General features: G+C 54.4%; 6 protein-coding genes across 6 annotated transcripts; 3 read left to right on the forward strand and 3 right to left on the reverse strand.

The window, feature by feature from the left end:
- Positions 1–1,317: 1,317 nt before the first annotated feature.
- On the forward strand, positions 1,318–4,212 carry CCM_04670 (Oligopeptide transporter OPT superfamily; the record flags this gene model as incomplete). The annotated part of the gene is made up of 4 exons (XM_006669817.1): positions 1,318–1,635; positions 1,692–1,773; positions 1,854–3,946; positions 4,009–4,212. The coding sequence occupies 4 exons, from the start codon at positions 1,318–1,320 to the stop codon at positions 4,210–4,212; spliced, it is 2,697 nt and encodes an 898-aa protein (XP_006669880.1).
- Positions 4,213–4,883: 671 nt separating this feature from the next.
- Positions 4,884–6,650, reverse strand: CCM_04671 (cross-pathway control protein 1; the record flags this gene model as incomplete). Its single annotated transcript, XM_006669818.1, has 2 exons — positions 4,884–6,245; positions 6,594–6,650. The coding sequence occupies 2 exons, from the start codon at positions 6,648–6,650 to the stop codon at positions 4,884–4,886; spliced, it is 1,419 nt and encodes a 472-aa protein (XP_006669881.1).
- Positions 6,651–11,013: 4,363 nt separating this feature from the next.
- Positions 11,014–12,921, reverse strand: CCM_04672 (M protein, serotype 2.1 precursor, putative; the record flags this gene model as incomplete). Its single annotated transcript, XM_006669819.1, has 1 exon — positions 11,014–12,921. One exon carries the CDS (start codon positions 12,919–12,921, stop codon positions 11,014–11,016), a length of 1,908 nt encoding a protein of 635 aa, XP_006669882.1.
- A 1,590-nt stretch (positions 12,922–14,511) lies between these two features.
- CCM_04673 (60S ribosomal protein L30) lies at positions 14,512–15,144 on the reverse strand (the record flags this gene model as incomplete). Its single annotated transcript, XM_006669820.1, has 3 exons — positions 14,512–14,650; positions 14,853–15,006; positions 15,066–15,144. 3 exons carry the CDS (start codon positions 15,142–15,144, stop codon positions 14,512–14,514), a joined length of 372 nt encoding a protein of 123 aa, XP_006669883.1.
- A 522-nt stretch (positions 15,145–15,666) lies between these two features.
- On the forward strand, positions 15,667–16,512 carry CCM_04674 (60S ribosomal protein L10; the record flags this gene model as incomplete). The annotated part of the gene is made up of 3 exons (XM_006669821.1): positions 15,667–15,741; positions 15,831–16,215; positions 16,283–16,512. The coding sequence occupies 3 exons, from the start codon at positions 15,667–15,669 to the stop codon at positions 16,510–16,512; spliced, it is 690 nt and encodes a 229-aa protein (XP_006669884.1).
- A 3,099-nt stretch (positions 16,513–19,611) lies between these two features.
- On the forward strand, positions 19,612–21,258 carry CCM_04675 (uncharacterized protein; the record flags this gene model as incomplete). Its single annotated transcript, XM_006669822.1, has 1 exon — positions 19,612–21,258. The coding sequence occupies one exon, from the start codon at positions 19,612–19,614 to the stop codon at positions 21,256–21,258; it is 1,647 nt and encodes a 548-aa protein (XP_006669885.1).
- Between the last annotated feature and the right edge of the window lie 1,639 nt (positions 21,259–22,897).

Genomic DNA, 22,897 nt, shown 5'->3' on the forward strand with positions numbered 1-22,897 from the left:
ATAACGCCATCGTTCTGGCGCCATTTTTCTCGCCTTTGCACAACAAAAGTTCCCAGTCAAGGCCATCGCCCAAGACACTGCACCCAACTGCCCATCATTTCAAGGGGCTTGGTCGTGGCTTGCCGAGCAAGTGGCAGAGGCGTCGAGATCTGGCCAAGCACATCGCCATGGAATGGCCAAGGTGGCCAAGCCGGCACGAGAGGGCAAGCCAATCACTTTCTGCGGTGGCACGACGTCGGATCCTGCGAAGCCCGAGCCGATGTCCATATGATTCTCCGACGTCGTTTGGAATGGACAAGATTGTTTTCTTTGCGACGCAAAGGACGAGAAAGTCGAAATAAGCAGGTGGCGGCATAAATGAGATTGACTTTGGGAAGCGGGGGCGGGCCAGCCACAACCCTTCCCGCCCCAGCGAGATAGCAACAAAGGGGAACTATGTTTCCGCGATGGTACTTTTGTCGAGAGAAACATTGGAACAGTGCGTTTATCTTTGCTGATCCGCCTCAGCTGACGACTGTCGCATTTCACGTCTCTGCAGGGTGACAATAGATTGCCGACGTGGGGCCCAAAACACTCGAATCTATGCAGTCTATGCAGTTTACAGGGACCAGCAACGAAGAGCGACCTGCTGTACGGAGTACCAACGTTGGCGAGACAATTCCAGGGTCTGAGCTCTGCGGCGCTTCTCGTTGATCTTTGCTGCAAAAGTTGGCCTGTACAACTAACTACCTAGTTACCTGACCGGGTTGCTAGTTGTCGCCACAACTCCCAGGTGTGACCCATGACAAGTGATGGCACTGATGAGCATATGCTAATGGACACCTTATCTGCCAAGCCTAAATTGACCAGGGATTATGGCGCTAGCGAAGCCACTGGCGCGCAGTTGCTGTGTGAAACAACTTTGCTTTCTGGCCCGGCATGGGTCCGTCGTCCGTCTCCAATGCCAATGCATCAGCTGCATTCAGAGAAGCAGAGAGGACAGAAGCAAAGCGTGCCCAGAGCGGCCTTGTCCTGTTATAGAAGGTCAGCAAAGAAGAGGGTACCCCCGGGAAAACGCCACAGGTGCGGTCCCGGTACCATGTGCCAATGTGATATCTCGCAGAAACTAAGTGCCTCTCCTATGTACAATCCCCCCCCCAGCTAGTGTGATGGGAATGGGCGAATTCTCGCACGGCCGGGCCTGGACTCGTGGACTCGCCGTGGAAAGCATAAAGAGTCCAAACTCCCCAGCGTCACTGCATGATCCTTTGAGACCCTTGACTGTGTATTACTTCGCCAAGTCTCTGCCATCCTTTGGATTGGCTTGTCACGAAACCCATGGCCGACTACGCTGAGAAGCGAAGCGAAGTCGCGGTGGCCCACGATGAGCCCCGCGGCGGCATCATCAATGAGAAAGAGGTGTGTGCGTGTGCGTGTTTCTGTGCTGTCGGCAAACCTTTGATTGAAAGAGAGAAAAAGGATCGGAAGAGGCTAACAAGTGATCTGGTAAAACAGGGGCTGCACGAGATTCACGTCGATGCCGCCATTGCCGCCGCGGATGATGAGCGTGCCGAGCACGACCTCAACGTCACCGAGGACGACTTGCTCGAGGCCAAGGAGCTCGCTGCCACCTTTACCCTCGAGGGCACGCGTACTGTACGTGCTCTTGAAATAGATGCCGCGTATTAAGATTCTCTAACTCTTCTCATCAGCTCATGAACCAAGTGTACAAGCTCCACCGCCGTGATCCCAACTTTCCCCAAACCATTCTGGACCGAATTGAGGAATTCCTCGGTACGTCAACCTCCCAAGGCCCCTCATTTTCCACATAAACCCCTCGTCCCTAGCTAACCCTTGAGTTGCGCCTGCGACAGAAAGCCAGGATGTCTTTGACAACCCGGAAAAGCACGAGCAGCTGATTGCCGAGATGAAGATCGAAGCCGCCCTCATCACCAACAACTCGCCGTACGCCGAGGTCCGCGCCGTTGTCAGCAACCACGACGACCCGAGCATGCCGTGCTCGACGATCCGCGCCTGGGTCATTGGCATCTTCTTTTCCGTCGCCGTCGCCTTCATCAACGGCTTCTTCGAGATCCGCCAGCCGGCCATCTCCGTCACGGCCAACGTCCCGCAGCTGCTCGCCTACCCCGTCGGCAAGCTCTTTGAAAAGGCGCTGCCCGACGTCGGCGTCACCCTGTTCGGCGTCCGCCACAGCCTCAACCCTGGGCCCTTCAACCGCAAGGAGCACATGCTCATTACCATCATGGCGTCCATCTCCCGGTCCTCCCCGTACACAAACTACATCATCTGGATCCAGTACCTGCCGCACTTCTTCAACCAGAGCTGGGCCCTTAGCTTCGGCTACCAGATCCTCATTGCCCTATCGACCAACTTTATCGGCTACAGCCTGGCGGGCATCTGCCGCCGCTTCCTCGTTTACCCCTCGTACTGCGTGTGGCCGCAGTCTCTGGTCACCATTGCCCTCAACTCGGCCTTTCACTCGGACTCGAATCCGGCCGTCGCCGGCCCGTTTCGGACCTTTTGGCGTATGAGCCGTCTCAAGTTCTTCGGCATCGCCTTTGCCGCCATGTTTCTGTATTTCTGGTTCCCCAACTTCATCTTCCAGGGGCTGGCGTACTTTTCCTGGATGGTCTGGATCGCGCCCGACAATGCCAAGCTGGCCGCCATCACCGGCGGCTTCGCCGGTCTCGGCCTCAACCCGCTGCCCACCTTTGACTGGAATATCGTCACGTACCTGTGGGATCCGCTGATGCTGCCCTTCTTCAGCATCGCCAACAACTTTGCCGGCATGGCCCTAACCATGCCCGTCATCGCCGCCATGTACTACAGCAACGTCTGGGGCGGCGCTTACCTGCCCATCAACTCCAACAAGCCTTACGACCGCTTCGGCAAGCGCTACAACGTCACGAGCATCCTCGACGAGCGCGGCATCATGGACATTGAAAAGTATAAGGCTTACTCCCCACCGTACCTGTCGTCTGCCAACACGGTCGTCTACATGATCTTCTTCGCCGTCTACAGCGCCGTCGTCACCTACGCCGCGCTCTTCCACCGCACCGAGATCATGATGGGCTTCCGCGACTTGATCAACAGCTTCCGCCCGTCCAAGAAGAAGGAGGTGGAGGAGGGCCGCGTGCTCGATGTCCACAACCGCCTGATGAAGGCGTATAAGGAAGTCCCCGAGTGGTGGTACTTTTGCACCCTCGTCTTTGCCGTGGCCGTCGGCTGCGCTGCCATTGCGGTGTACCCCACGTACACGTCCGTCGCCGTTGTCTTTTACGGCGTCATTATGTGTCTTATCTTTGTCGTCCCCGTTGGTATTGTCTACGCTATGACGGGCGTTGAAGTCACCCTCAACGTCCTCGCGGAGTTCATCGGCGGCTCCTTTGTCGAGGGCAACGCTCTGGCCATGTGCTTCTTTAAGTCGTACGGCTACGTCACCTGCGCCCACGCCCTGGCCTTTAGCAACGACTTGAAGCTGGCTCACTACGTCAAGATTGCCCCGCGCTTTACCTTCTTCGCGCAAATGGTTCCTAGTCTTGTCACCACCTTTGTCTACATTGGCATCGTCCAGTTCCAGGTCCACCTTAAGGACGTATGCACCCCCGAAGCCCCCTTCCGCTTCTTCTGCCCCGGCATCAACACCTTCTTCACCGCCGCCGTTCTCTGGGGTACCGTTGGTCCGAAGCGTCTCTGGGGTGTTGGCGGCACCTACTCCGTCACGCTCCTCGGCTTCCCTCTCGGGGTCGTCGTTGTGCTGCTCTTTTGGCTGGCCGGCAAGAAGTGGCCCAAGAGCGCCTTTGTCCGCAACATTCACCCCGTCGTCATGATGAACGGCGGCCTGTCCTGGGCGCCGTACAACATCTCCCAGATGTGGCCCGCCGTCCCCGTCGCTGCCTTTTCCTGGCTCTTTGTCCGCAAGCGTTTTCTCGGCTTCTGGTCCAAGGTATGTCTTTGTCAACCCGCAACCCCAACGAGGAAAGCCCCGTGCTAACCCAAACGTCGCAGTACAACTTTGTGCTGTCGGCTGCCTTTTCTGCCGGCATGGCCATCTCAGGTCTGATCCAGTTCTTTGCTCTGGCATACCACGGCACCGAGTTCAGCTGGTGGGGGAACAATATTGTCGCCTCTGGCTGTGACGATGGCGTTTCGTGCCCTCACATGACGCTGGCCAAGGGCGAGTACTTTGGACCTGGACCAGGGCAGTTCTAATTGAGCCAGGATTGCGGACGGCTTGAGTTTCCTAGTTTTTTAATACCATGACGAACGAAAAATGAAGAATGATTAGGAATGTATATAGACTAGATTGGAAGTTGCATGAATCAATCGCTTGCACGATATGAGTTTTCCAGAGTACCGTGTGGAGATGCAATGTGCTCACTGACAAGTCGTGATCAACCCCAGCAGCAAGGGCTGTCAACACCTAGAACGTTCAGCTTCGCCCATGCGATGCAACGATAAGGGGCAAATGGAGTAATCAAGAGCAAGGAGAAGATAATACAAGAATGAATAGAGTGAAGACGATGATAACTAGCCATTCCAACTAGTATTCCACGGTGACGAGATGACTTGTGCATCTAGAGTTGGCTTTGAACCAAACGGGTATGACATGAGACAAGATTTGATTGCAGAATGTGAGACCAGGTAGGTACGAGCGTTTATAGATGAAAATGAATTATGACAAACTAGAAGGCGGCCTTTGGCCTACACAAAAGACAATACAACGGCGGAAGCTTCCCAAGAACTCCCAGCCAACATGGCGAACCAGCGGAAGAACAATAAAAAGTACAGAGAGCGACTGTAGGAAAGTAGAAAGAGAAAGGTAATATAGTCAACGAAAATGCAAAAACAGTAAACTTTTAGCACCAGGAAGAGCGCCCTTTCTATCGGGCACCAGATTGAGACAGAGCAATCTTCTTCCAGTGGTCGCGCTCAGCTTCGAGCTTCGCAATTCTGTCCTCGAGCTCGTCGAAGCGCAGAGCCTTGCGCTCACGTGACTTTCGAGCAGCGAGGGTATTGCGAGCTCTCTTCATAGCGACAACGTCGTTGGGGTCTTCGATGATGATGGGAGGCAAAGGCTTATCGCGCTTGCGCGCGTTGACACCAGCAGCCGCAGCCAAGCGACCGCCGTTGGTAGGCGAGCCGCTAGGCCGGCGTCGGCTGCCGCCAGAAGCCTGGCCGACAGAATCAGAATCGGAGCCTTGGTTGGGGGAGTCCTCTGGGTTGGTCGCCTCAGGAAGAGTCGACTCCTGAGGGAACAAGGGATACCAAGAATCGCTTGGGTGCCCAAAGTCGGCCGTCTCAAAGTTGGGAGAGACATCGTAGCCATCAAAGTCGGGAGACTCATTGTATATTGACGGAGAGGTCAAGGCAGTGAGAGCAGCCGAGTTGGGGGCGGACATGAAAGGCTCCTGGACCAAAAGGTCGTGGGGCGAGACAGTTCCCAAGTTGGAGGCGGAGCTGGACATGCTGCCGCTGAAGTCAAAGGAGGTTGGAATCGCGGGCGAGGAGAAAGCAGTGTTGGAGGCTTCGCCATCAAAGATGGGAAGATCATCCAGGATAACATCTGCTGCGTTCATCATCGTGCCGGATTGGTCCGCGTCACCGATGTTCTGGTTGAAGAGGGGAACGGGGGGGCGGGCGCTTGAAGACCGTTGCTTCAGGGAAACAGTAGAGGATGGTGCCGAAGAGGCGTAAAACTGATTGCTGTTGGAGACACGTTTGGCGTTGACGGGATATGAAGGATGTCCAAAAGTATGGAGAAGCTGTGCAACTCGCTGATTTTGAAGGGCAGAAGCAACAGACTTTTCTAAACGATTATTGTACGAGTGACGACGCTGACTGGACAGCGGAACCGAAGACCGATTAGCGTTGGGAGGCGGAGGATTGTCGAACAAGACGAAGTCCTGCTGGGGGCTCTGTGCTGGGCTCAGATGTGGTGATTGCTCGGGTTGTGCCGGCAGGGCGGAAGCTGGTAGGGGAGGCCATGTTGACTGGGAGTCCGTGGTGAAGACTGGAAAGTCTGAGTTGGAAATGTTGGCGGTTGTAGGGAAACTGGAGCTGATGCTATTCAGAGCAGGGCTGTAATTCAGGTCGACCGAAAGGTGAGCTGAATGGGGAGAAGATTGAGTGGAGAAGTTGTTGAAGTCGTGAGACTGAATTTTGACGGTTTCAGAGGGGGAGTTCTCGGGGAAGAGATAGTTTATCGCATCTTGAAGGCGGCCTGAGGCGCTGGTAATCTTGTTCTGGGTGTATGTATGATGTTTAGGGTGAGGAGAGAAAGAAAAAAAAAGGGAAGCGAAATGTGGGTGAGGAAAAGAACGGGGACATTATGTATTTCTCAGGCACCAGCCCTCGGGGCCAGGCCAGTCTGGGAGGATTGGGAAGGGGTACCCGAGGCTGAGGAGGACTGCAGTAACGCAGTAGCAGATTTTTGAGGCCTAGCACTGGCGGAGCTGCTAAGACGCTACGCCAGCAGCATGTACCTTCTCCAGCGCGGACAGTGGAGTCCAACAAATGAGTCACACGCAAGGCCGCTAATCCCGTCCAGGCCTGGCCGCGGCCTCAGCCTGCCACGGTTCTCACAGTCTCACAGGCAGCGGCACAGGCCCCCCCAGTCCAGTGGGAAGGCCACCCGGCAGGGCTCGCATCGTCTGCAGCAACAAATCCGCAAGGCGCATCCCAAGGCATCGTCGTCGATTCCCAGCCAGCCGCGTCCTCGATGGCTTTCGAGACTGACCGCGTCCGATTCCAGCTTTTATCGACCCAATGGCTCGCTTGCGCGGCCTCGTTCTGCACGATGCCGCCGATCCGCTGCCCCCAGCCCTAGTAAACTTTCTGCGCGACTTTTCCCTTGCAGGGACGCCCGCCCGCCCGCCTGCTTGGCTCGTCGCAATTTGCCTTTTCTAGCAGGGCGACGGAAAAATTATAAACGAGTCGTACTAGCGACTCCACTCGCAGTTGTGGCCGACATGAAGGCGGAGGGGATGGAGGGCATCCAAGCCATCCAAGCATCCCAGTCGTGGTAGCCGTGCAGCAGCCTGCTTACCATTCCTCTCTTGTTGAAAAGAACCTTGAGACACGTGTCCGACTCGTCCATGGCCGTCGTCACGAAACAACAACTCGTCAGTGTCTTGCGTGTACCATGAGCGAACCACCTATTGGGGTCTTGCCTTTTCGGCAGATCAACACTCGACACTTGACAAGAGCATCGAGCGCGCGCCCTGTATGTAGGTAGTTACATGTCGTACTATGCTTAGTCAGTAGGTAATTGCTTGTCGGAGACATGTCACTCTGTGTCTTTCCGTTCTCGGCAACAACGCGCTCAGCCTAGCCCGTCAGCAAAGGCCGATAACTTGACTATCGTACTTGGCGTACTGATTATTATTGTACTTGTTGTGTTTATTATACTTGTCGTATTTATCTTGTAGGCAGCTGCCATAATGAACATGGTTTAGCTTGTTGTCAATTGATGAGATGATACTGTCAAATCATCAGCCTTCCCGGTGAGCTCGGCTGCCACACAAGGTCTAACACTCTCGAAACTGAGCAATTTATACTCCCCAAATGCAAACTCGAGCCGTTTCTCAAGGAATCAGAATGCTCCAAAGGTGCTGGAATTTTCCGACTGTCAAAAACTACCAAAACCTATCTACCTCGAGCAAACACTACTACTCTAGATTCAAGTGCAGGGTAGATCATCAAAGCTCCCAGCACTCCATGTCCTCTGTCAGCGTGACATCCCAGATATTCGGTTTGTATCGAGTAGCCTGCTTCGCAAATCTCGCCCAGGATGGTTTATCCTCACCGATCAAGTATCGAAGAAAACCCAAGGCTTGATGTGTGGTCCAGATATACATGATAGTCTTCTGAGGAACGTCCTGTTTGTCCCCAACAAGATCGCGGGCCTCGTTCACATTGTCAAACAGCCGGCGCCACCATTTCTTATTTCCCTTCTTGACACGCTTTCTCATTTCCTCTCTGAATCGATGAACTGCCGGAATCATCTCGTCGATTTTGGCGTTGACGCGCTTGTCGGCGCGCTCTAGGGCATCCTCGACGTAGGGAATTCTCAGGTCGCTAATTTTCATGATTAAATTCAAGCACCAGCATAGCGAACGACAATGTGACTTACAACAAGCGCACCGGCGACCCATACACAGTTACTTGGAACATCTTCCAAGCCAAAGGTCTTTTAGGCTCAGGATACCTACTGCAAAGCTGCAGATACGCCTGAAACTTCTCCTCCATCTGGTCGAACTCAGGGTCCGGCTCAGTGCCAGAGCCCTTGCCGAGGAGTGGCTCCCGCTCATCACCCCAATCCATGCTGTCCAAGAGACAAGAAAAAAGAGATACGTGGAGTTCTGTATAGGACCCTTGGCCGCAAAATCAAACGAGTAAACAAATGAGCAAACGGCGAGATGGAAAGTTCCTTTCTAGGGTTTCTGAAATGGAGCGGTTGGGCACAGCAGTGATGAATCTACTTCGCTGGGACAGTATAAATACTTTCCAGAACAAGCACCGGATACTACTTGTAAGACGAGTGGCAATGTGGTTCGCTTTGTATGTTTCGGTGTAACAATATGTAAACGCGCGCCCGAGGGCGATTCACCGAGCCTCAATGTTCATGCTTCACAGCAAACAATGAAACTTCCTTTACAACCAAGTACACTCTAGTAGACAGACTTCTTAATCACGACAGGCTAGGAGGATCTTAAGTTTGGATCCTGAGACGGCCGTCTCCGCGGCTGCTGTTTACAGTAACACTGAATCCAGCCCCCTTCCATCGTCACATACTTTGTCTCCCCCTCGCCGTAGCAGTGCCAGCACGTGCCCTCCGCCCCGACCGCCGACAGCTTGACGATCCCGCCCCCGCTGCAGAGCACGCACGTCTTGGTCCGCTCCGCGCGCCGCTCCCGGTAGACCATGCCCTGACTCCGGCACGTCAGGCACGGCGGGGCCGGCGGCGGCAGCATAGCCCACGTGCGCACCGGCGTCGTCGTATTTCGGCAGGTCCTTGGAACCACGGGCGGCGGCGGCGGCGGTGGCCAGACCGGATGCGGTGGTGGTGCCCGTTGTTGTTGTGGTGTTTGCGATTGGGTGCCAGCGGCGCTTGGCTGCCCCCCCATGGCCGGGTGGTAGGTGTACGTGCCGGTATACTGACTGTCGAGGAGTTAGCAAATGGACCCGGGAGAATGCTTGAAGGGATCCTGTTCTCTTACTTTTGTTGCATGAGGAGATCTTGGACGCGACGGGAGAGGCAGACCTGGTCGCCTGGCCTTTGTGTGTCGTGCGAGTAGTGCTGCTTGCTGCAGCTGCCATTGGTCTGGTCGCACAAAGTACAGCAGCGGCGGGAGAAAGAAGCAGGCGTGGAAAATGGAGAATTTTGAAAATGGAATCACACTCGTCGAGTCGGTCTATCAGAATTTCAGTCACCTCTTGTCAGGGATACGACGAGCAGCGTTAGATCGCCACTTGATGGAACTCCAAGATATTGGACGAAATGTGCTATACAAAGCTTGATAATGACCGCAAATTTGTTCTCTGGTCTTTGGAATATATTTGATACAAGTCACAGTAGTTGTATGAATAGCAAACATTCTTCCTGTTCGCGAACCATGGGCCACTCCGCCCTGTTGCATTACGCCGTTGCGCATCATCAAGAAAGCTCAAGCCACAGGCGACGGGGCTGCGTCCTCGAACCCTAGTTTCTCCCTATATAACTACCTGTCTTCTTATATATGAATGATAGCATCGCTTTGCAAGATAAACCAAAACTACAGCCAGATCTTCAGGTTCCGGGCGACTTACATGAGCTAGCGTTACTACCGTCGAGGGCACAAATTAAACCAGTCTCCACGGGGTTTCACTGTAGCATAATTCTAGTTGTAATGTTTCATATTCTTATTGTTTGCTCTTCATTGTTGAATGCCTTTTCGGTACTTGGCTGTTAGGTCAACCTAGTTTTATTGGTCACCCGCATGACAATGTCACGCCGTATGCCGATCTGCAACCCAGCTTCCGACGGCAGGCCCCCTCCTCTGCGTACACCTCCTCAATCACATCCACACAAATGCGACCTTTGCTATCCTAAATCGCATTCTTCGCCGCCCGGCGTTCGAGCTCGCTGCACATGCTCGGGAGCTTCATCTCACGCAACCAGGGTGTCACCTCCTCCGGCGCCGTGACGAGCACCCTCACGAGCGGGGAGGCGGCTTTTGTGCTGGCTGCGCTCGAGGTCGAGACGCTGGCCGCTTGAATGGCCCTTCTCAACCGTCCATCATTTCACAGTGTATAACGTTGTACTGATTGTGACGGAACCGCAATGGGGTGTCTTTCATCTTCTAAACATCTATCTATATAAGGCTTTGATATACCGCCAATAATGACAACGAGAACGTGTAGCGGCGAGCGGGGCACTGGCGGGTGAATAAGAACGTCAGGCGTGGTATCTCTGTCTTTGAATATGCACAAAGGTCGAAAATGGACATGAAAACAATGAAAAGCAAAACTCCAATCAATCGTAGTCTCCCAGTCTTCTTTGTCCCTCCCCACACCCTCGTTTGGTTTTCGTTTATACAAGGTTTTGTTTTATCCAACATTCTCCTCATCAATGCCATGACAAAACATGAACTTCCAAAACAAGGCAATAGCTTCACGACAGAAAGAGCAGACCAGTGTCTGGTCTGCCCTCCCGTCTCGCGTATGATACATGTAGTATAATCCCATCAACGTAATCCCGTCATGAAGAACCCGTCTTCGCGTAATATGTGTATGCCAACAGACGCCAAATGCTCAAAAACCCTCCTCGGAAAACAAAAGCGAAGAAAATAGAACACCAATGTCGCCACAGCTGGGACAGCGAGAAAGGAGGCATAGGGCTGGCAAGCAAAACCCGTTTGCATGCTTCCGTTGAGGTACAATGTCAAAATCGACGGGATCAAAAAAAAAAAAGCGGAAGAGGCGGTTAAAACGCGGAGCGATGTGGTGGCCACCTAGGTATTTCGATGTCGTTTACTCTGGAATGGGCTCGTTTGCCGCTTGCTGCAACGTGGTCGTATCGTCTTTCTTGGCCCAGCCTGTCCAGCCAGTATACCAGCTCGCGCGTTTGTTCTCCTTGTCCCTGACAGCGTCGGCATTCTCCTGCACGAGGCGCAGAGGGCGCGGCGTGCCTCCGACAAAGGTCGTCTTCTTTTCGTGAACAGAGCGGGGAGGTGACTGCGATGGCGGTGTGGTGATATCGGCGGACTCGCCACTAATGCTTGACGTCTCGCTGCGCATGCCGGGGAAATTGCCCGCCGACGATGGCGCTTGACTGCTGGTGCTGGGGATGCGCGACGTGCCGTTGCCAGTGGCGCTGGCACCAGACTGGAAGCCTTGCGAGTTTCGAGGGTTGCCAAGAGGAGGCGAGAGGGGACCATCAGGACCCTTGTACATCTGGCTTACCAGACTGGCAGCTCCAGGGAACTGTTCACTCTGAGGGCGGGATCGTCGAACACTAGTGGAGCGACCGAGATTGCCGATAGGAATACTGGGCGCCCGCTCCGGATCCGTATGCGCAGAGTTGGGTGTGCTGGCCTGCATCACAGAAATCGGGCGAGGTTTTGATTTGTTGTTCAGGCTGGGGCCCATGGCCATGGATTTAGCACGCTGGAGAAGGGATGCGCCGTTCGGAGGGGGAGGCAACTCCTTGTTGACATTGCCCTTTCCGTCGCTGGACTGGTCCAAGATAGACTCGAAGTCCTGATGCTGCAGGAGGCGCTCGATGATCTTGTTAATATATAGAGTCAGAGCCTTGTTCTGCTCCTTCATAGACTTGAGCTCTCCCTCGAGGCGACGATCGCCTTCACCTTCAGCCGCGGTGGCATCAGAGAGCTCGTCGGCCAGCGATGAGGCAGCAGGGACTTTGCCTTCAAGAGCGGCCAAGGCATCTTGGTTGGAGCTCATATAACTAAAGTCACTCTGGCCAAAGTCGCCCTTAAGCGTCTTGTCCTTGAGAAGCAGCTGGTAGCTTTCGTTGTCCTCCATCAGTCTAGCGTTGGCCAGGCGAGCTTCCATCAGCAGGCGCTCGACCTCCCGGAGGTGGCCACCGCCTTGATTCTCAGATTCTTCCAGCTTTTTCTGAGCCTCGCCGAGGTCTAGTCGTAGTGATTCAATGAGTTTGTCCTTTTGTAGGATAAGCTTTGAGCTGTTGCGGGAGTCACTTCTCTGGAGCGAGGATGGTGGGGCGAAGCTGCTGCCGTCGATCGAGGGCGACGCGTTGGCTATTTCCAGGTTAGTGACTGTGTCATCAAGCACCAGGTGAGAGAGGTGGTACTTGCCTGTCCGGGAGGGGCGCGAGTCATCATCGCCATGATTACGTTGGGCAAGGCTGTCTTTGAGCCTCTGGATAATGGTTTGCATCTGCTCTTCCTTGTTGGCCATGTCCTCCTTTTCCTTGAGCATGGAACTGCGTTCCGCCTCGTAGATGGTTTCCATTTCACGGATCTGGCGGGTGGCCTCTCGTTTTTCGTTGGTGAAGGCTTCGAGCTGCTCTTCGTACTCGTGGACCTTTTCCTCGAGCGTTGCAGACTCCTTGACCGCATCGTCAAGTTTGGTCTGGAGGACGTCGATCTGCTTGCTGAACAGCTCTGATTGCTTCTCCTCCTTCTCCAGGCGCTGCTGGAGATCCTCGGCGGCAGCGGTAGCCTCGGCGTGGGCGTCTGACTCTGCGGCTGTGCTGTTCTTGCGGGCTGCGGCAGCTGCGCGGGCGGACACCGGAGTTCCCATGCGGGTTGAGCGTGTGCGGGCATGACCGGTGGGAGTCGACGTCGAATTGCGTTGAGAGGTGGTTCGTGATGGCGAAGGGCTGGGTGACGTTGTGGTCTCGGTATGGGAGATTCGGCCAACGCCACCAGGTGGCTTTTTGGCGACGGCAGACATGATGACGGCGACACTGAAACTCTGAATAGCCAGCGACTAGCGGTGATGTATAATGCGTCGGCTAGATGGGGCGATAAACGACGAGGGCTTGCGCAGGATAATGCAAAGTAGGTGCGGTAATAATTCTTAGGCGGTAGTAGACGCGACCACCAGTGTTTGCAGTTTATGTGTTTGAGGATGGTTGTTGAAATGTCGAGGAAGAATAGGAGGACAACGTGGTACGGAGACGGTAAAGGTACACAACAAAAAACATGGGGTTCCGACAGACAGCGCCCTGTGCAAGGTCCCCACATAAGTCATCTTGGCCCGTGATTCAGGGACGAGCAGCCACAGCCAGGCGTTTCGGAGCAGATTTATAATTAACTAGTGGACAGCAAGGACAGCAATGCAGCCCCTGGTACATGGTACATTGTAGAGGAGTATCTCGAATACATGGCCCAGAAGTAGCGGGTACGAAGTGCCTGTCCTCTCCTACCAAGTCTATTGCTTTGGCGCCGAGAGCAAGAATGCTGCCTGGTGTTGCTACGGGCACATGGGCGAAACGCGACTGCATGTCTCGGACGTACTCACAGCAGTAACTAGGAAAAACGGCCATACGCGCGCCACAGTTGCGATTTGTATCTTCCACGCTGGACGCACAAGGTATTCAAGTCCTCGCATGCCATGGTCTGATCGAGCTAATGTTACCGTCGTCCACTAGTACCGCGGGCGGATGCCGACCTACTGAGTTACAACGGTCAGACGTGTTCTCTCCTTTCGGTACCTACCTAGGGTCGGTAGGTAGGCAGTTGGCCCTGAATATAATAAACGCCAGTCAAATTGTGGCGGACAATGCAGTACTACTCTGCCGCTCTGGCTGTCAACGATGCGGCCTCCGGTAGGTACATTGACGCATTGTGTTCCGCAATGAATGTGATACAAGCGACTACTGGTACAACGAGCACGTGTACAAGCCCCACGGAGGCTTTTAAAGCTAGAGTTCATATAATTTATTTCTTATTGATTGAGCCGGCCCTTCATTCGTTGCTGGAAATCCACCGCATAATAGCAACGCATAACCGCTCGGCCACCTCGTTGTCCCCTGCGAGTACCTGTCATGCTGATCCTGATGGCCCGCTAGGATGCAAACCAAGTATGGGGCGATCTCTTGAACAGTGAAAGACGCAGACCGGACGGGTTAACCAGGATCTGTAACTCACAACTTTGCAAGCCACGAACCAAGGGCTTTGTTGCAGACGTACATGTGCCAAGCTCGCGCTTGTCGTGTAGGTACCTCTCACGCGGGATCGACTACCTCGGACAGCTGGCAACCTGGCCCCTCCACAATCACCACGAGCAAACACAAAGCCTTGAGCTTTAATTCTTCATTGAGTCGTCTATTTCGGCGCTACTAACAGAGAGCGACACGTAATTACACACGATTGTGCGCAAACGGCGGCTTTCAACGAATAATTCCATTACATCAGCCTACTGGAGCCCTTTGCCTCATGTCGCATTACATCGACTGGTATGTACCGGTGACCCGAGTTACCCCCAACGCCAGAGAAAAATGCTTTCAGGTTTTTATTGTTTTTGGCGATCGTTCACCGCTTAAGCAGCCTGGTCGCTGAGGATGTCGGAGTCACCAGCCTCGAGGATGGCGAGGGTGGAGCAGCGGAAGAGCTTACCGCAGGCGGTACCGAGCTCAATCTGTAGGGAAAAGAAGAGTACATGTAAGCCAATGTGAACCCTCCAAAGTCAAGGCTAGACTTCTTCGCTGGGCAGACCCTAGGTGAACCCTGACCTCCATCGAAGGATTTTCAGGCTTCTCCCAGTCAAGCACGCCGTCGTAGCAACGATTGGACGGCTTGTTTACGAATATAAACAGGATGCATCACGTTTGGTCTGAGCGAAGAAGTCCGCAAAGAGTATGCGCTGGGGAGGACACTTACGTTGTTCCACCAAAATGGTGGCAGGGCGTTTTGGACAACATGCTGTAGTACTCGAGCTCAGACTTGCGCAGAGGGGGAGTGTTGCCAGCAATGATGATGAGCTTGGCCTTGCCGGATCGCAGGCTCTTCAGGGTCGACTTGTATCCAAGAGTGACTGAAGCTGATGTTAGCATTCCGGCAGGGAAATACGGGCAGACGACGGCAGTGACGAACCCTTGCCGGACTTCATAACAAGCGCCAACTTGGAGTTGATGGTGTTGGAGTCCTTCTTGTTCTTCTTAATGGGAGCCATCTCGACGGTATTGCTTTCGGTGTTGTGAAATTGACCGTGTCTTTGATGCAGAGCAAAATCTTGATATCCGTTGGACGCTCGCCGGTGTGATTTTTGGGTAGCTCGACGGTATTGCTTTCGGTGTTGTGAAATTGACCGTGTCTTTGATGCAGAGCAAAATCTTGATATCCGTTGGACGCTCGCCGGTGTGATTTTTGGGTAGCCCGAAATTTTGGAGTGGGGCGAGGGCTGCGCTTTGCGTGCCCGTCACGCGAGCCAATCAGGGGTCCGTTACTGTTTGGCGTTAGCCCTAAAGGCCCGAGGTTCAAGCGAGAAGACCACCGATCCAGATTACCAAGCGCTGCTTTGAAATCAATAGTGGTGGCCACTGGGAAAGAAAGTGTCCTTGGTTCCGCTCGTTTGGAGTCATTTCTTCCCCATCACCAACAACCACTTTACGGAAAGCTCACCAGAAATTCCACAAGATGGCTCGCCGTCCCGCTCGTTGCTACCGCTACTGCAAGAACAAGGTAAGATTTTCCAATGGATTTTCGTCGCCTGCGAACCGACTCCGAATCGACGATGGATATGAGATGCGAGGGCTGCAAAGGGGATGACGCATGAGGCAGAGGAGTCGGATCGCAGGGCCACGGCGCCATGGCAAATCGCAATGCGCAGTCCATGATATTAACATGCTTCTTTTTTAGCCGTACCCCAAGTCGCGCTTCAACCGTGGTGTCCCCGACCCCAAGATTCGCATCTTCGATCTTGGCCGCAAGCGTGCCGCCGTCGACGACTTCCCTCTCTGCATCCACCTCGTCTCCAATGAGTATGAGCAGCTGAGCTCCGAGGCTCTCGAGGCCGCCCGTATTTGCGCCAACAAGTACATGGTCAAGAACAGCGGCAAGGATGCTTTCCACCTGCGCGTGCGCGCCCACCCTTTCCACGTCGTCCGTATCAACAAGATGTTGTCATGTGCCGGTGCCGATAGACTGCAGACCGGTATGCGTGGTGCCTGGGGCAAGCCCAACGGCTCCGTCGCCCGTGTCAACATTGGTCAGATCATCATGAGCCTCCGCACTCGTGACTCTAGTATGTCTCTCATGAACCTGGGGTAACAGGAACCCTACACTCGGTACCTTGACTAACAAGCTGTCAGACCGTGCGCTCGCCCTCGAGGCCCTCCGCCGCTCCCAGTACAAGTTCCCTGGTCGCCAGAAGATCATTGTCTCTAAGAACTGGGGTTTCACTCCCCTCCGCCGTGAGGAGTACCTGGAGCGCAAGGCCTCTGGCCGTGTCAAGGACGATGGTGCTTACGTCCAGTTCCTCAGCAACCACGGCTCTCTGGCCGAGAACATGCGCCGCTTCCCCGATGCCTTCACGGCTTAGATGGAGTAGCGAGGTTTGCATTTGGAATTCGGCTGGCGTCAATGTGGCATGTCAGATAGATGACGTTTAGTTTACATGGTTGTCAAAATGGACGAATTGAACTACATACTCGACCCCTGCAATTTGTGTGCACAATTCGCATGTCGATGTTTGCCTGACACCCTGACAAGCAGTTATGTCGCGGAGATACTTCCTCAAGTAGAGAAAGACGAGCCTGGGCAATTTGGTACTGTGACTAAGTGACAAACCAGTAAGAATTTTCCTTTCGAACGGCTGAAATGACTCTGTGAACACAATTCCGGACATTGTTATGGCACGGTCAACCAGCGAATGTGCAACACTGTGCACCAGACTTATTAGTGCGAGGAAGCAAATCGCCGCCAGGGTACAAGTAGTAAAGCATCATATGTGTTAAATTGTTGAACAGGCTAGCATAGTTGCCTTGGAGAATGATACGTACATACCTAGAGCCTGGAACATGAGAATACTGCGAACGAGGCTTGCAATAGCAACTCTGGAGTGCCGACAAAGATAACTAACCACTGGCTCAAGTTTGCTCTTTGACAAGGTATCAGTACAGAGAATTGGGACCTGCAGGTTATGGCCGACCTGAGCATTTGTTGGTAATGTTTTTCGATTCATGAATAACTCGTTATTCTTAATTATCAATGGCAGAGTAACTTTGGACTTGTTGTAGAACATACAACGTCTAAATCAGCTCATCCTGGGTTGCTGTGATCTGTTACGACAGGAGCATGCAGCACCTCGGCGTTGTCGTGAGCGGTACTGTGCTTCGTGGTTGTCGCACAAGTCCGTTCAACATCGGATTATCGGATTTGAAATATAAAGTAACAAGGGACGAGGGCAGTGCCACAATAATATGCGAGATCGGTGAGGAGCCTGGAAAGATGGAGGTGGATCGTACCATGGCCAACGCAGAAGAAGACGTGGCGGCGTGGATATTACAAGCAATGTGTTACAATCCGGTTTCTTGCCCATTCCGCGCACTATATTGTTGAGAATTGTGGTAGCCTGAGCTGTCTAACTATGTACTAGTTACAAGTGCCAATGCCGACGAAGAGTGACGGTGATAGATAGAGGTGGTGGCGAGTGGGGGAGCCTGCGGGGTCGGGCAAGGCAAGGAACACTTGAGCGCAGTTGGCGAGATGGCCACCTGACCCGACAGCGGGTGACGCCATTCCGTCAGCAGCGCCCTGAACAAGCCAATAAAGGTCAGTCTAGGGGAAAACAAGCGGGGGACAGGGCGTCGAGTGCAAGGTCCGTTAGATCAGGCGCGATGCATGTTTTCGTTCTGTTGGGCTGGGCGGAGCGGAAAGAGCTGAACGGGTCCGGTGGACGGCTCGCCATGAGAGTGAGCTTGGTTGGTGTTGATGCAGCAAGAGTCGGGTGTGAGCGGGTAACGCCAGACCGCCAGGTCGCCGCTGGAATTGAGCTTTCTAGAGCAAACAGAGAAACATAACTAATATGAATGATGAGATGGAGATGTAGGCGCAAGTCGTTCAAGGCAGGGCGGGGTGGGCTTGACGTCCTGCGGACTGCAGTACAGCTGTAAGACAAATCGATACAAGGACGAGCCTATCAGGGAGATGCAGGGGCACGCTAGATTAAAGATGAGATAATAATGGACATGTATGTAGGACCAGGTATCAGGCGTGTTTGCAACATTGGGCAGTACTGCAAGCGATTATCAGTCGTAACTCTGTAGTGCCGGGGACGCGCTATTTAGTTACAACACCGTGCCTACTAACAAGGCAGGAATAGCGAAGACGGCAGCGCCATCAACCACCTAGATTCGCGAGTCATCGCTTGTTGCGTGTTCGTGACAGTGGCGGACCCGGACGGAACCCAAGACCCTGTCCCCGGCCATGACTGAAACAAAGAGACGAAATGAAAGGGCTTGGGGTCGGGCTTGGGACCAGCAAAGAGGCTGGCTGGATCTGACGCGTGCACCGAAACAGAAAGGGCGGTGTTATGTTTGCTACCGCACGCCATTGGAGGGACTTTGTGCTTGAGGCGTCAAGAGGCGATAGTTACAGAGCCGGGAACGGACCGAGTGCATATCGGAGGGCACAAGGTTTGACAGATGGAGTTTGTTGATGCACGGGTGATGTAGATAAAGGGCAAACGTAGGACGAAATCGACACGCTGATAACGACATCTGGGACGAATTGATGCCACCACTGGTAACTACTAATAATGTACTAAGTGAGACCACTTGTAGCGCGGGAACCACTGTAACTATTTCTGAGAGGGGTAGCCAGTCAGCCCAGCAGTTCAGCAGGACAGTGTCATGTCATGAGGGAGGGGGGATGCTGATACGAATGCAGCGGCTGCGTCTAGAGAAACAGTGGGAGCAACTGCAATGGGACAGTCAAAAACGGGAAGAGATGACACGATTCGAAAGGAGAAAACATTTGTAAAGTCCATTGCGAGAGGTTATATGGCGATAGTGTGCTCTTATTGTCATATTACCTAGTACCTACTAATAACCCTCTAGACCGCTGGATCCGGCACGCGAGCAGCCCATCGGCACCACGAGCCCACTGTAACGGGCCCACTGCCGTGCCGCTGGTTCCTCTGCACTGCTTCTTGATACGGGAGGTGCACTGCAGACTGCAGACTGCAGTGACCGATCTGTCATCTTTGTATGTGCCCCTCCAGCCCCTCGACGCAATCAGACAGCGCTGCCCGCCTCCCAACAAAAGGAAACTAGAGCCCGCCCAAGTCACGCATCTCCTGCCGTCTCCTTTCTATCTCTATTTCTTGCGGCTCATCAACAAATTTGGTCTTCTCCGTACGATTTCCCCTTCTTCGACTCTCATAGCGTTTTACCTTCCTCGCGCGCTGTACCACACTGCCCCTACCTCGAACCCCCGAGCTGCCCACCCGGCGCTCCGACAACCGCCCGACGTTGCCCTATCACGCCTTATCTGTATCGTCACTCGCACCAAGCCCTACGCCATACTGCACGCCAAATCTCGCTCTCATCGCCGTGCTGGGACAAAAACTCACAACCACACCTAAAACATCCTCCATATCGGCACGGCACTTTGATAGGGGCCGCCTCGAACCCCCCCCATGGCTTTTCAGCAACCTGCACGGCAGCCCGCTCAGCGGGTGGTCCGCCCATCCGTCGCTGTCGAGCCCACCCAGCAGCCGCCTGCCGCCCTCCAGGAGAGAGCACTGGACCAGTCGCAGACATCATGGGTGCTCTTCTCCCCTCCGACAGACGTCACCACCGCCTCATATCTTAGCGAAACTGACCACTCGGTCGATACGCCTGGCCGCTCGCGGGCCAGCGGCCTGGGAAGCGTCCACACGGCCGCGAGATCCTCCCCCACCGACGACTTTCGACTATCGCTCGCCTCCTCTGCCATCGACGACATATCCGTTGACGATGATGCGGAACTCGACAGCCTTGATAGCCACTTGCCTGAATTCCGCTCTCAACCTGGGGACCATGCCGCCTCTCACAGAAACACCATGCACGGCGCCGTGCCTGTCTTCCCCGCCCACGACGGTCTGGGCTCATTTCGTCTCGACAGACCCACGCTGGGCCGGGATGCGCAGGAGCAAATCTACCAGTTTGAGCGCTTCAACCCCAAGAGATTACGAGTTGACACTGCCGACGATACCTACATGGAAACAGGTGCCGCAGGTGAGGTGCAGGAGTCGGCGAAGCGGGAGCGAATCGAGGCCTGGCGCCTGGAGCATAGCCGCGTGCTTCTCGACGAGGTGCAGCGCGAGACCAGACGCCGCCGCAAGTCGCTTGTATCGATGCATCGCCGCCATCAGTCCCAATCAGCTGACGATAACATGACCTGGCACGATGAAGATGATGCCACCGCCACTGAGGCGTCTGGCGAAGACCGAGGCTTCCTGGCCCGCATCACCCGCACCGTGGTCAAGGATATCTTTGGCATCGACGAGAAGCTGTTGGACATCCTACTCGGCGAGGCAGTCGTTGACGAAGACGACTTGTCCAACACGCCACGCGCCTCACAGCTCAACACGCCGCCGCCGTTGACGTCACTCGACGAAGAGTCTTGGCAGCTGCGGATTCTCGAGTCTGTGTCGCGCGAATTGGGACGGCTCGTTAACCACCTCTCGCCGCACCACCCTGGCGCCTTTTCGACCTACTCGCGCATGCAGCAGATGCCGCTTCCCTACGCCGGCCTGCCCGCGATTCCCGAGGCCGCTGACCAAGCCAGCGTCGATCACCCCAGCGCGGCACCCTCTGCGCCCGAATTCAAGCCCACACTGGACCGCCACTCGCAGCCCATTCCGATCCCCGGCAAGACCAAGGACGAGTCCGAGGACAGCGGCCTTTTCACCAAGGACGAGTGGGAGCGGGATCTGGATATTAAGCTCGTCTTTCGCTACCTCATCTCTCGCTTCACATCGCGCAATAACACGCCCAGCAACGCGCCGGCACACATGGCGACGACTAGCATGCAGGATGCGGCGGCACGCGTGGCCCGTGTGCGCCAGCATCATCCTCTGATTGCGCGCGCACGGCCGATGGAGCGGCGGCCGTTCAGGGCCGTTACGCCGAGCAGCCCGATTGCGGCGCGGCCGCGCAGTAGCTGCGCCAGCCAGAGCACCCGCCGGTCAGCCCGACGCAGCAGCACGTCGTCGCGGCATTACTGGGATATCGGCGGTTCTCTCGGCACTGGCTCCATGATTGGACCGCAAGGTCCCGTGGGTAGCTGGGGAGAGGTCTGAATGGGGAGGTGATGTAGGCCGCTTTTTCACGGAACATGATGAATATATTTGGCCGACAAGGGGCTATGTACACTAGCAAAGAAGGGCGTTTCTCTTTTTCACTTCTATTTGCGCATTACCTGCATGTTTTTGTTCTTGGCCATTGCTATGGCACTTTTCAACATTGAATGGGTTATCAGCTTGTGCATACAGAAAACAAAGATATACATATATATACATACCGCCCATGAAATTTATCGGCGCAATTTTTTAGAATAATTTGAAGTTGTTCTACTTGCATCTCTCGTCACCTGCCGATCATCATAATTAGCCGAATGAACCTGTACAGTCGGGCCGCTCGTGTTTACAGATCCAAGCTTGAGTTGAGGGCTATTCGTAAATGAGCCGCCGTACAAGCCATGCTCGATGCCTTCCTTGTTCGTCGCCCCCAGATAAACTACCTAGGGCGGGCGGCGCAACGAAACGCCTCCCGGTATGGACACAATTGCGCACCAGGTGGTGGTGGGGGGTATCAATTACAAGATGACTCAATAAAAGAAGTTGGCGGGACCGTTTGTTTCTTGTTGGGTGTGTGCGCAAGAACCTGGTGATGGTCTGGTGAATGATGGGGGGTTGGGGGCGGTGAGCTTGGTTTGGGTTCTCAGGTTCTCAGTCATGCATAACTAGATGGATGTGCGTTTTTGTAGCGCATGTTTTTTTGTAACGACGACGACGACGACGGCGTGGTTTCTGAGTCACAGAAATGGATGGTGTAACTATAATAGGTTTGACGAGGAGCGTTGAATGCAAGGGGGGGGCGTGTGACGGCGCTATCCTGACATGAACTACGCGCGAGGCATCAACGAACATGTATGGGTATGTAGTACAAGGCCACTCGGTCCCAAGTTTTTCGCAAGTTTTCATCGTCTTCCTAGCTGGTCAGTTTTGTAACGCGCGCAGCGTCTTTGCGCCGCCGTCGGTGTACGGTTGTGTGTAGTAATGTATAAGCATGCCGGTGTTGAAATTGTAGCAGAAGCATAGGTCGGTTCTCCGTACGCAGGCCTGAAGGTGTCGCCGGATGTAGAAGGTGGGCATCGTGCCTTGCATTGGGCGCGCCGGGTGGTCAGGGAGGCAGAGGTTGTGGTCTCGGATGTGGGAGGTGTCGATGGTGGTGTGCGCTGTGCGGGTGGAGGGAACGAGGGAACGTGTAGATGTACGGATATAGGTGTAGGTACTATGTTGGAGATGTCGGAGAGGGGCGGCAAGTGGTGCAGACCGCGGTAACGGTGCGGAAGCGGGTGGGGGAACGCACGCAGAAACGATGGCTTGTGCTCGAGGAGTCTGTGTGTTTCTTGTAATTTGTATGCTGGCCCGGGATGGGGTCGACGTGTTACGCGGGCCGACGACAGGGCAACGTGATGGATACTCTGGGGGATTTCGTAGTTGTCATTTTGGTAAAAAAGCAAGCATGGCGCGCGACATATGGTGATTGTGGTGGTTGTGTGGAGGTGGAGGGGTGGCATGAAGCGATAGATCTCAAGGCTGGAGGCTGCCTCGTGTCGAGTCATGATTTATGAGGCAGGGCTTGTTTGTGTGTGACTTTTCAAGAGGAAGGCTGGGCGGCATCATGTCGTCGGTCGACGGCCAGCTAACGTTGGTT

This window comes from Cordyceps militaris (genome assembly GCF_000225605.1).
Source record: "Cordyceps militaris CM01 unplaced genomic scaffold CCM_S00003, whole genome shotgun sequence".
Taxonomy (NCBI): domain Eukaryota; kingdom Fungi; phylum Ascomycota; class Sordariomycetes; order Hypocreales; family Cordycipitaceae; genus Cordyceps; species Cordyceps militaris.